Source organism: Protomyctophum parallelum, assembly GCF_964188405.1.
Source record: "Protomyctophum parallelum genome assembly, chromosome: 3".
Classification (NCBI taxonomy): domain Eukaryota; kingdom Metazoa; phylum Chordata; class Actinopteri; order Myctophiformes; family Myctophidae; genus Protomyctophum; species Protomyctophum parallelum.
The window spans coordinates 44,568,928-44,582,220 of NC_139698.1; the positions used below are offsets into that span (position 1 = coordinate 44,568,928).

Consider the following 13,293-nt stretch of genomic DNA (forward strand, 5'->3'; position numbering starts at 1 on the left):
CGAGCCAATGCAGAGCAGTGAAGAGGCTCGTGTCACATTGACACCTTTCAAACGCGTGCCAACCAGACGGTGCATATAGCCCATAGATACCTAACCCTATACGCCTTTGTATTTATTTACACATATAGGTGAATCAGATATGCCTATATAAATCTTTGACTAATCATTTAAGATAAATATACGAGCTTATGTGTCTTTTAAGAGAAAGCTTGCACAATGAATGATGCATTTATTTAGGATAGGATAGGCTAGCCTATACTGTTAAAGGCAACATGGATTGAAAATCTTTCACGCCAATAGTTTACGAAATATTTCTTAAACTGGGGCTTTTGGTTAGTTATAGCGGTATCAACGCATGTCTACATGTCTAACACCTTCATTTATGTGTGAAAGAAAACCCAACAACAGAGTGTGTGGGCGACAACCGACAAATGTTTGCTTTTATTTGGCAGCAGGCGCCGCACGTCTGGTGGGAAAGCCCCCCTTCATTTTAATTAGGGCTATACTGAACAGTAACGTTCGAAATCTAAAACACAATAAATATCATTTGGCCTACTTTTTTCTTTCTTATAACAAAGTCCCACCTCACCTTTATTTATACTAGTCCTGCCCTAATATCAAAGCTATAGAGTGTGCCTATTTTGGTTCTTGAATAGGCCTATCCTGTATCCTTAAACTTCTTAAAAGAGTTAAACTAACCAATCGACATGTTGTGAGCTTGTAGATCGGCTATTTGAAATATTATTTTAAATGTTTTTAAAAATAGTAAAAAATGGCAAGTTTAGATGGAGTGGTGCAAGATATAACAGTCTTTAAATGTCTTAATTAATTGCATAGCACAAGAAACAAGCTCCTATGGCTTTTTGTGTTATCCTTTGAACAATCTTTGTAAACCAAACCTACAAACTGGTAATAAAGTATTCAATCAATAAAAAAGGGATATTTCTACAATTTGCCACAGTAAAATGTCAATATGTTTACCAATGAATGACCTTGAGAAGGACATGGTTTGAAAAGAGAAGGTGAAGTGGCCTACTGAGGAATTTGTTTGGTGAAAGGTCAAAGTTCATAGAAATGTATATGAGTTGATTTATGCTGGTGATTAGGTGAGATTTAGATTTCTCTAATTTGGCACAGCAAAATGTTAGAATATGACCTTCGTGCAGGGGTGCCCACACTTTTTTGACTTGAGCTCTTACAAAATGACCAGCTCAAGATCTACCCACCGAAAAAAACATTATACCATTGCTGAAAATAGGTACATTAAGACAAATGCACTTGGAATGGGAAATGGAGGGAGAGAAATGGAATAGGTTTTTTGTATTTAATTTGTATAATTCTACCGACATTTGTGCACAGCAACACTCTTGAAAACTAAATATTGCACTGTGGGCTTGAGCTGACAGGCTCTTTTTGATGTCAATCAATCAAGTCACCTTAATTCAAGTGGCAGATGCCAAAAATATATATTTTCAATATTTAAATTAAATATTCTTTATGGGCAATGCATGTCATGTGATCTACCTGCACAGTCTTTGTGATCTGGTAGATCTACCTTTGGGCAACCCTGTGCGGCCTAACAGGGAAAGACAGACAGACAGACAACGCGCACGCACACACAGGTTCTATGAATTTATAGATTCCCCAAGACCTGTTAGTAACTGAAAATCCTGACTGTTTAATTTGTGTAACACAATATTTTTATTGTATTTATCAGTATGGTTCTCCCACAACAATGAAAAGTATTTCCTGTACAATGTGACCCATATAAACTTTAAGAAAGCATAATGTTATACATTATAGCTGCATCTATAATATACCTGTATGTACATTTGGTACCAAAATATTCACAACATGCTTTGGGCCCAACCAAAAGTAAATTACCCTGTGACATTACATCAAGGGAAATAAGTTATTTATTTTATATAGGGTTATTTGATTTCCGACTCCTATAGGGCTGTTTGTGTAGAGTCAGCGGCGTTGTTCAGTCTCTCAGATCTGGATTTCTGCTCAGAATTAGCTGGCTCAGTTCTGATGGGATTGTCACTATTATCTGCAGGTTGCTGACGCTCTGACTGAGTGGGAGCTTGGGTGGGCAGGCTAACGATAGCTCTTTCTATAGACTCATTAGTTGCTTTATCTGTCACAATGACATAATTGGGCTCAGGCTGGTGGCCACTGGAGCGACGCTGCAATGCATGCTGTGTGCAAGAAAAGGAGCGCTGCCGGGGAGCCGGCTGGGGTGATAGGAAGTGAGGTGTTAATGCTCTTGTGACTTCCTGCGGCCTCTCTCTGTCCTCGTCCTCTGAGGTCACTTCCTGTAAGGTGCTTATTGGTCTAGGTGAACGACCCATGACCCTTGGAGGGACCAATGCTGTTGCAGATTGGTTGAGCTGTGGACGCCAATTCTGAGGAGAGGGGTATTGCCCCCGGCCCATTGACCAGTCACTGAAAAGACAAGAGGGAAATTCCAGCACTAAATTGGATTGTAATCCAAATATTTTACATACATTGTCTGGAATATTGGAAAATCTATGACTTTCTATAATGCAAATGTATATAAAAAGTGAAACCCTCTGAATCACTCATGATGAACCTCATCATGCGGTTGCTGTCAGGCAGAAACGTTGTATCTCCATATCTGAAATTTACTATGTTTTTCTCGTAATGAAATGCCCTACTCTGCTGTACAAGAATGCAAAAGTAGGAAAAAGGAGATATACAAGCTCACAACACATCGTGGCTTGACTCGTTGTGAGCTTAGATTGGCTATTTTAGCTATTAAAAAAGGTGTGTATAGTTAAAGGCCTATTCATAGTCCAGGTTCCGCTGAAGAGGTGACCACCGAAACGGTGGTTAGTAAAAACAGAGAGATGTGTTGTGCATGTGAGCAGTGACCACCGCAGCGTGACGTCATGTGTTGTAGTTTTCGGTCGTCAGCTCTTCACCAAAAACTGGACTATGAATAAACCTTTAATCTGTGGGTTTTATATTGAACCAATGAAAAGTATTAAGAGCTTGAGACTAAAACACAAAACAACAAGGGATCAATTTAAAACACAGGTCCTTTGTTCCATTTCCTGAAAAATAACCGCTTTGGGATATAGAAGGGTTTCCAAATGACAGCGATGATATTCCGGATCTGAAAGGCTCACCTCTGTGGTGGTGGGGTCATATCTCGGTGGCCTATGACTCCAGAGAAGGAGGCGCTTCTCCCATTCAGACCTGGCGATCCCACCCATGAAGAATACATCAGAGCACGCTCCTCCCACAGCATGTCATTGGCCTGCTCCACTGGAACGGGCCCCCGCTGAGCTCTGTGAGCCAACAGTAGCTCCATAACCTGGTGGTGCATACTCTCACGGGCCACGTCGAGGGGTCGACGCCCCCTCCGGTCATGAAGGTCTACATCGGCACCATTAAGCAGGAGAAGCCTAGCGGTATCGTAGCAGCCGTGGATGGCAGAGAGGAACAGAGGAGTCTCTCCCTAAGAGAGCGGGATCATAACCATAACATATATATCCTTATTGCCATTTAGTGGACAAAATGTACAATATATTATCACCAAACATTGTGATGAAAAGTTTACCCCAGTGATGTGACTGACGTAAAATCCACTGGTGTGAAACTACAACTATTGATCGATCTTGACTTAAAAAGGCTGTGCTCACAAACTGCATTATGGGAAATGTGTAGGAAGTAGAACACCAAAAAGGCTTAAGTGTCCATTTAAAGCATCCTATGAGTGTTTATATCTTTAGCATTGAAAAGAAATTGAACACTACGCACTGACGTACTGTGTATAGAAAGGAACAAATTAATTGCATGATTAGGCTATAAAAAGAATAAAAGCAACCATAATAGAAAAAACAACATTAATATCGTACCTTGTTGTCTTGCAGGTCCACAACTGCCCCATAGCGAATGAGGGTTCGTGTCAGGGAGAGGTGGTTTACTGAGCTTGCCCAGTGCAGAGCGGACCTCCCTGGGACAGAGAGAGTGTATTCAGAGTGTGGGGGTGAGGGGGAGGAAGGGAGGGAGGTAGTCAGCTAGTAAACAAACATTACATAATAGAGTCAAAGCCCAGAGGTGAGGAGAGGGAGAAATATGCTTAAGTCTCTCACAGAGAGAAACAGAAAGAAAGAAAATGTAGACATTAAGATAGATGATGTGAGGAAGAGAGAGGTAGCAAGAGGGAAAGACATCATCAGTGAGAAAAATAGTAAGTCAGAGAAATAAATAAATATGAAGATTGCTAGACCACGAAAGGAGAGAGAGCCTGAACAAAGAAGAGACAAACAACAAGGTTAATATGTCCATCCACCCATGCCTGGACGTGGACACTAGATCACATTAACTTTGCTCTGAGTCAGGGGGGGGCAGAAGGGGTGCTGGAGAGAGAGAGAGTGAGAGAGAGAGGGAGAGAAGACAGGGGAAATGATCAGAATAGGAGAGGGACACAAAAAGGGACGTGGAGACATGGGGTAAGTTACACCGGTTTACTCAAACACTCTGTGTGCGAGTGCGGGTGTATAAGGTACATTTCTTTTATAGGATAGGCCTACTAATAAAGTATTATACCATGACATTGGGTATAAATATATACCATAGCGGCAGCGGTGGCCGAATGGTTTGCAGAGCGGTCTTGATACCGGAAGGTCGCTAGTTCGTATCCCCGGACTGGCACGTTAAAATTACCACCGCTGAAGTGCCCTTGAGCAAGGCATTGAACCCCTACCATGAAATGTTCTATGAGCAGGGCCTGGCTGTAAACAAGTTCTTGAGCTTAGTCCAGTTACCCTGGGTAAACATAGTAACTTTGCTTTGCTTTGCCATAGTAGTATGTGCCATGTTTGCCTATGCAATCTTAACGGGAGCAGTACTGCCCATGCGGAACTATTTAAACCGTCGCTTAGATTTTCTTTAGGCCCCTACCTCTACATTTTAAAACATCTGAGAGCAGGGGGGCAACCTTTACTTGTTGGATGCGATGTGCGAAAAAAGGTAAGAATCAACAATATTCGACAATATCTGCCGGTGTCATCACGTCATCTGCTGGCACCCTACGCTGTGGAACCTCATCTCTGAGCTATACAGCGGAGGGAGAGGTTCCAAATGGGGCTACATTGTTAAATTGGTTCCTGTTCAGTCTGTGATCATGTGTTGTAAGACCTGTGTTTAACCTGTAGTACCAGACAATGTTTAAAGCAGTTTACCCATATAAAAATGATATACAAAAGAAAGAAAACCTAGAACTGTGCACAGTTGCAGCACCCTCTGGTGGACACAGTCTCTGTCTGTCTGTCTGTCTGTCTGTCTGTCTGTCTGTCTGTCTGTCTGTCTGTCTGTCTGTCTGTCTGTCTGTCTGTCTGTCTGTCTGTCTGTCTGTCTGTCTGTCTGTCTGTCTGTCTGTCTGTCTGTCTGTCTGTCTGTCTGTCTGTCTGTCTGTCTGTCTGTCTGTCAACATGCTCAAAGATCATCAAGATCATTGAATCTGTGAGACAGTGAGGTTGTACTGTACCAGTGTGGTCTGTGTTGTTGACTGGCACTCCTGCTCGTAACAACTCCAGCACCACTCTGTCTAGCCCACTACGGACTGCTCTGATCAGAACCACCGAACCATCAGGACCGCACCACTGCACCGGGGCCGTCTGTCAAATGAAGAACAGCAATGAGTAATCCTTGCATAAAAGTATGCACGTCTTCCAAAGTAACACTGTCACATCACATCAAATTTATTTCATTTGTAAGCACTTTCATCACAAATCACAAGTGTGAGAAAAAGAGAACACAAGTACACAGTAAAATCCAGTAAAAACATAACTATCTGGATCTTGTGTGTGTTTATTCGCATGCTACTGTGCAACATAGTCAGAAATTGGCAATGACTAAATAGAGGACAGAAATCACACCCGCATGAAGTGAGGGCCGATCTTATCATCGTAATTCATCATGTCGATTTGCTCAGACACATGACGCAAATTCTCCATTCATTGTCAATTATAATTTAATGTTTGACGAAAATCTACACTAATAGCTGAATATCGGAGGGGCTAGCGCCCCTCAAAAATGAAAAAACAAGTTGATTATAGTTTGACTCTCCTTCACCACAGAGAAGGAGACAAAAGGAGCATGAAGAGGATCATTACCTGCTGTGGAGGACTGAGAAGAGGAGGCGGGACAGCACTCCTCTCCCATCCTATTGGTGGAGCTGAGGAAGAACAACAGTCGGTACATTTATAATTGAGTCGTTTAAGATGGATCTGATATTATTACCAAAACCCAGGCTTTATTTACGAGGGGGAGAGAGCGAGACCTTATTCGACGTTATCTTCCCTACTAGGGACAATACGGCAGCTGGCCGATCAATATAAGCACGTACGCCATTGCGTGCTGAACTGACATTACACGGGTATAATAGTAACAAATCTCTGGGGAGTATCTGGGTGTATAGGTAAACTAAAACTATTTACCCAAGGAATTGATTCCCAGCAGCAGTTGAAAGTTGCGATATATTGATTATTGCTTAAAAAAAACAGAATTTAGAGATATTCGTTGTACAGACTAATGTCTAGGTGTTTTCCACTTTTCTTATACACTGGCCCTGCTACTGTCTCAAAATGATATATCAGTATACATTACTGTAAGGACAGTCTTTCAGCTGCTTCCCCTCATTTGAATATGGGCACAGTCAAGAAATAACCAGGACATTTGCTTACGTTGTATCGACCTATGGGGCTGCGAGTGGCCAGATCTGAAGTGTTTCTGCTCCTGGATCCTGTGGTCACGGATGGACACATCCTCTTGACGTCTGGAGCAACGAGCATTTATGTCCTCCATTGAACTCTGCGTGAAGTCTGTGTCACTTCCTATATCCAGGTCCCTTTTCAGAGGTCTAAAATTGGTGCAAGGTCAAGTCAAAATAGAATCATTTGCAAATGGTTGTGAATGGTTGTTAAAGGGTAATTTGTCAATGTTTATGGCAGTGGTAAGGTAACTGAACCACATTGAATCTGGGCATCTCTATTTTTGCCACAGCATTATAAGCCATAATGGTCAAAAATGAATAGCACTTTTCAAAATAGCAATGTAATGCATCCATGCTACAGTATAGGGCTTAAGTGATTAAAAGTTGAAGAAGAGGGCCAGAAAAAGCTAGGCATGGAAAAAGCTAGGCAGAAAGTTTTCCTTTCTCAAGGACTAATGTCTGGGTGTCTCAATATTCTCACTGCTTCACACAAGTCTGCCTGAGGGAGGCACCCACGTGTGGGTACTACCGTACTACAGACAGTACTTGAGTTTTCAGTTTTATATTCATACATTTAGTAGTATATATAAATACAACAACCAGCTTTCCCTGTTAAAAATAAGTTTAAAAGTCCATGTAGACTAAAAATCACACCCGTGTAAAGTGAGGGGCGCTAATATATGAAAGTCTAACTCATGTTGATTAGGTGATGTAATGGTGATGTAAAACAAACGGTGCCTACACAAACATTAAATTGTCTTCATTGTTAATGGCATTTAATGTTTGTGTTAGGGACAAGATGACAAATTCTCCCCCTAAAAACAAACATTAAACCTGTAGGAGGGGCTAGCGCCCCTCAAAAATAGTAACGTTTAGTAGGAGCTTTTATAAAAGGTAGAACTATACAGCTCAATAGTTGAAACCATTATAGGCCTGGCTATGAGGCATATAGGCCTATCCGTCCTTAATTACATCATTGTTTTAACAGACTAAACATCCTCTCATGTCCTACAGAAACAATGGAGGGCTGTCATAATATTCAGACATTGGGTACTAATGGAGAAGTGAAGCATATACCACCTCATCATGGTGGACACATTGACAGCAGAAGGACACAATGTATACTGCACTTTCCTATCTGACAAAGCAAACAAAAAAGGAACTAAGAAGTTTAAATACATTGTCAAATGTGACAATGACGGCTGATTCGGTCTGGCTTTGAGTCTGGCTTATTAGCCAGGCTAGGCTATGTGCCCAACGATGATAATGCTCCAATCCTTCCATTTCTTGTTACTCTTCCAATTTACAAATTAGCAGATTCTCAATCATATCCAGAGCAGTATACAACTGCGAAATTGAGTAAGCAAAATGGTGACATATCCATGAAAACCACTCTTCAAGGGGAGGGGTTAGGGGAGGAGATGATATTGTGATGACACAATATCACTGTAATTTCGATTGGGCCTTTTGACCTGGACCTCGATTGGGCCTTTTGAGAAATAAAACATACACAGGGAGGGAAGACATATTTCAAATTTCTAACCACACCTGGGGGTCTATTAGAGTAATTTGAAGTTATTAACTCCATAGACACATAAAACAGAACAAGTACAAAAGTCACAGCACGCCATCTTTAAACTTGTAATGGCAAAGAGACAAAGGCAAAGTGCATTAACAGCTGGCCAATTTTCACAACTACATAATTGTAGTAAAGCTTCACCCACCGCATTCGCATGGCATCCTCCCCCAGCGGCTCCCTACGTCTCTTCTTCTCTGCTTCCTTGGCTTTCATCTTTTTCCTCAAACCACTCCTGTCTTTCTTCTCCCTCCCACTCCGGACCCTGTGGTCTCGATGGGACGCATGCTGCGCCCAAGCCTTGGTGCCGCCATCGCTGTCGGTCACGGTGGACCTGTGTCTCACCCTGTCTCCCCCTTCCCGCTCTGCTCGCTGCCGCCTCACCCTCCTCGTCACCAGGAACACCACGAGGGCCAGGACCAGTGTCAGACCAATCGCCACAGCGATCACACCCCACAGCCACGCAGGTGTTGGCTCTGTGAGAAGAGAATGGGATATTCATAGCAATTGAAGGTGAATGTACTGACATTGCATTTTCACATCGTCCCATCGTTTTGATACGGTTTTTCATTTATATGTGTGAATATGGTTAAACATGTCTGTGCACTTTGGGAACCTGCACTCCTGCAGGTCTCTATGTGTCAGTTTGATAAACTTAGTGCAGTGGCTGTCTGTAACTTGGCCTCTTGGTATGTCAAACAATATTAGATAGTAGGAATTGTTTACAGTGCGGAGGTTGAAGCGACTTTTGTTGCTTAGGAGATGACACGAGTTGTGACTACAGTTCTCTTCAATGCCTCAGCCAAAAGTTATCACTGGATATTTAAAATTAAGCTCTGAAAGTCAAAAAAACATGATCACCAAAAACTGAACAAAACCACTGAGGGGTGAGGAGCATTGAGTAATATTTGGGTTGGACGGAATTCAACAATTGTGTGTGCGGCAAGAGTATGGGCTTGTTAACCCACTTATGTCTATGTGTGCCCAAGTACACACACACACGCACACACACGCACATTTATGCATGACTACACACACGCACATGCACACGCACACGCACACACACACACACACACACACACACAGACACACACACACACACACACACACACACACACACACACACACACACACACACACACACACACACACACACACACACACACACACACACACACACACACACACACACACACACACACACACACGCACACACACACACACACACAGAACATGCTTTGTAATGACAGGACATGTTGGCCTACCTTTGGTTTCCTGTTCCACGTTTTCCTCTTCTCTGCCTCCTATTTCCTCCCTCATACCTCTCACAGCAACGATGGCCTTAAGCTCTGTAAAGGAGGGGAATGAAGCAGGCTTCAGTGACATCACAGCTCGCAGGAAGCTAGCCGCCTCGTTAGCATGGGGGAAACACGTAGAGGGAAGACGGGAGCAAGGCCTGTTGTCCACTTGAAGAAAAAGGAGGGAACTAAAAAAAAAACAGTAAACTACCATTAGCATTTGTATTGATAGATGGGTGGTATGTACACATATTACAGCACATGAGTACCTTGACTGTGTCTCTGAAGCCTGATTCATACTTCGTACTGTCGTTTGACATGTCACATGCTGAAAACATCTACAAGGTCACAAGGTACATTGTGACCTTGTTGTGATGAATGCAATTTGAGCTAGTAGTGCTTTATTCGATGTGTGACACAGTTGTCCGATGGTACATACATTTACCATGAATCTGTTTATTTATCATGCTTTTTTGTTAGTTGAATCATCTATTTTGTTGATCTTTGTATAGTATATCAGTATATCTTATGATCTTATTATATGCCTGCTGAAATTATCACTTTTACACTCCCGGTGACCCAATGGTATGAATTAACAATTTTCCATTTGGGCATTTAGTTTGGGCATTTAGCTGAATACTCACCCATTTGAGTCAGTCGAGGATGCCAAGAGGTCGGTGAGCTGCTGGGAATTAAAGGTGAATACGTCCCTGTTGACAGCGAGGGGGGCGGTACCTCGCAATTTGAGAGGAGTCTGGAGTAGGACACTGACAGCCCACAAGAGGGAACTATTGGTAAAGGTGCCACGTTGCAGGGGTACAGTGGTGTGAAGGACCAGGGTGCCTTTAGCCCACAGAGTATTATGGTGCCTGAAGCAGTCACTGCCATCCCAGCCACAGGGAGCACTGTCACAGCCCTGTTCACAGTGGGAGTTGGCGTAGTGATCACGACAGTACTGAATATGGCCTGGACTGAAGATGGGAGATGGGGACGGGGCACAGAGGGGTACAGAGATTTACAGAGATGTAGAGAAAGAGAGAGAGAACGTGGTCACACAGCATGTAAGGGCTAGTGATTGTTATCATGAGTCACAGGGTCCCTTTGGCTGGACTGGACCACACTTTGAGAACCAGTGACTGTATTAGATAATAACTGAATAATAAACGTGGGGAGCTTTACTTGCAATGGCCTCTGTCCTTCAGGCAGTCAAAACCATCTCTAAGACACTCAGGTTCCATGCACTCCCTGTCACAGGACCCGTCGCCGAACTTGCCCTTGCATTGTCTGGTGGTTGGACACTGGCCCCACGGGTCATTTGCTGCAGCTGTGTTACAAATAAAATGCAAATGGTCTTTTGGATTAATATGTATGTCACGTTTAAACTATCTATTCCAAAATCTTCCCTGCTACTTACCACAAATTTTTTTTTCAAAAGATTAACTCTTTTATATCCAAATACGTGTGGAACAGGAAAAAGCCCAGACTAAAACTTTCCAAACTGATGAAGCCAAAAAACATGGGAGGCATTTCTTTACCAAATTTACAGATTTATTATTGGGCTGCACAGATAAAACACATAAGTTGGTGTTCAAAAAGACAAAACTCAATGGATTGAGACAGAGGCAATGTTGTGTCACCCAAGAACATTAGACTCTGTACGTTTACTCACAATGTAGATAACATACAAGATCTTGCTAACTACTGTTATAATCTGATCGCCCATGGCTGTGTACTTGTACGTGAGTACACAGTGTACTTGATATGTATTGTGTACTGCCTGAACTGTAGCATACTTTATGGTTAGGCTACGAGAGACATCTCAGACAGCAAGGTCAGCCTTGCTGCAGTTAGCGGTTATTATGTCTCAAGTGTTGTTGTCACGTCATTGGGATCCAGCTCTATATATGTTCCTGTGTGTGTAATAAATGTTGTGAACCTTTAGCGTGATACTGTCTCGTGTCGCGTTATTGTTCTCCCGGGCCTGCCGTCGCTGTCGCCGTACCAACGGTATACTTCAACCGGATTGTCACACACTACCTGTCTGTCAAACCAGACGAGGGTTCAGTACTTAGAGTTTACAACAACTACTACGCTCCCTATAATACACTTATGGTTTGGAAAGATGTGAGGAAATACTTTCCAAATTCATGTCAATCTACTCATCACTCGGACTCAATCCAGACTTTCTTTTCTGTTTGTTCATTATTTCATTTTTAATGTTTTTAGTTATCCTTCTGACGCTGATTTAAATGTTGTCTAGATTTGTTTTGACATACTATACGACCCAATTTTGGGATAGAAGACACTTGATTCATGTACAACGTACTGTATGCTGTCAAAATGTAAAAAATCTATAAAAAATATAAATTACAAAACAATATGTATGTCACAATATATTTTGGATGCTACAATACCCAGTCTTTTACAATGCACCTGTCATATGCCATTACATATTGGTGGGTAAACCACTTTGGTGATAACTTGAACAAGCAACCACCTAAACCCAATTCAAACATTTGAATTCTTTTTCAAAACTAGCTGATCACAAAGGTCACAATGCATCACATTGTTATGCATGTGACCTTGTAGATCTTCCGTTCTTTAATTTTAGGGGGGAATGTTTGACGAAACTATGTACACCATGGTTAAAGCGGTTAATATGTACTTTTGATTTAGAATCTGACCCACATTTTCAAAGTGCATATTGTTTGAGAGTGTTAGCCAGCATTCATAACAATGAAAGCCATTCAAAGGTGGGTGCTAACATGGGCCGTTAAGGGAACAGGAAATGGGCCTGACACAAACAGGAAGTTACCAGATGAGGCGAATAGCAACAGGAAATGGAGTGGGCTGGGTTGATAAAGGTTGAAGGTCATCACTGTGGCGATGAGGAATGTGATGGAATAGGACAATGGGGTTTGGCAGGTGTGTACGAGACCATAAAATCATGACGGAGCCTATGACCAATAGAGCTGAAATTAGATGTGTTTAATAGATCTTCTTTAATATCTGCAAAAGAAAGCGTACTTTGTGGCAGGCCATATCGACAGTGGCTCAAATAACAGCCAGGAAAAACAGATAGATTTTCTCAAATCAATGTCCACTTTTAGAAATGCAGCCTTTCTTTTTAACATTATAATTTGCGGAGTGTCAATATCAGTTTTAACCTGATGAGTATGATTAATGAAACAAGGTCCAACAAACTTGTATTGCACAACATAATTCAAATAGCAGGCCCTGTTACACTTTTAACAGTTGACATGTACTGTGGGTGTGTAGATAGCTCACCTTGATACAGCCTGCTCAAGCCAAGCAGAAGAAGTGTCCTTAGAACCAACATCTTTACCACCCTGGTCACCTGGAACTCTCTTCTCTCCTCCGAGCAGTATCTGTGGTCCAGTACAGGTTGTCGCTTCAGCTAAACCTGGCTCCTCTATATCCAGAACGTTGTTGTGACTTTAGGGTGTACTCTGGATCACTCTGGATTCCCTGTGGTTCTGTGAACTGGCAGGACTTGTATCGCTGTTCACAATGGAACTGTGTGAGCAGTCTTTTGACTGTACCCCCATCCCACCTTCTAATACAACCACCCCGCCCACTGTTCACTCTTTTTCAGAAGCCCCTGCGGATATCTGGACAACTTCCTGCCACTGTGTACAGAAGAATAGCAG

General features: G+C 42.4%; 1 protein-coding gene across 2 annotated transcripts; it reads right to left on the reverse strand.

Annotated features, from left to right (window-relative positions):
* Positions 1 to 1,503: 1,503 nt before the first annotated feature.
* On the reverse strand, positions 1,504 to 13,147 carry notchl (notch receptor, like). Of its 2 annotated transcripts, XM_083760728.1 has the most exons (11): positions 12,911 to 13,147; positions 10,802 to 10,946; positions 10,267 to 10,593; positions 9,590 to 9,810; positions 8,473 to 8,800; positions 6,720 to 6,895; positions 6,150 to 6,211; positions 5,522 to 5,651; positions 3,888 to 3,985; positions 3,156 to 3,487; positions 1,504 to 2,448 (listed from the first exon to the last, which is right to left on the reverse strand). In XM_083760728.1, exons 1-11 carry the CDS (start codon positions 12,960 to 12,962, stop codon positions 1,950 to 1,952), a joined length of 2,370 nt encoding a protein of 789 aa, XP_083616854.1. In that variant the 5' UTR covers positions 12,963 to 13,147; the 3' UTR covers positions 1,504 to 1,949. The 2 variants fall into 2 exon arrangements, with proteins under 2 accessions (XP_083616854.1, XP_083616855.1); XM_083760729.1 differs by lacking the exon at positions 12,911 to 13,147 and having other exon boundaries at positions 9,590 to 9,673; positions 10,802 to 10,923.
* Between the last annotated feature and the right edge of the window lie 146 nt (positions 13,148 to 13,293).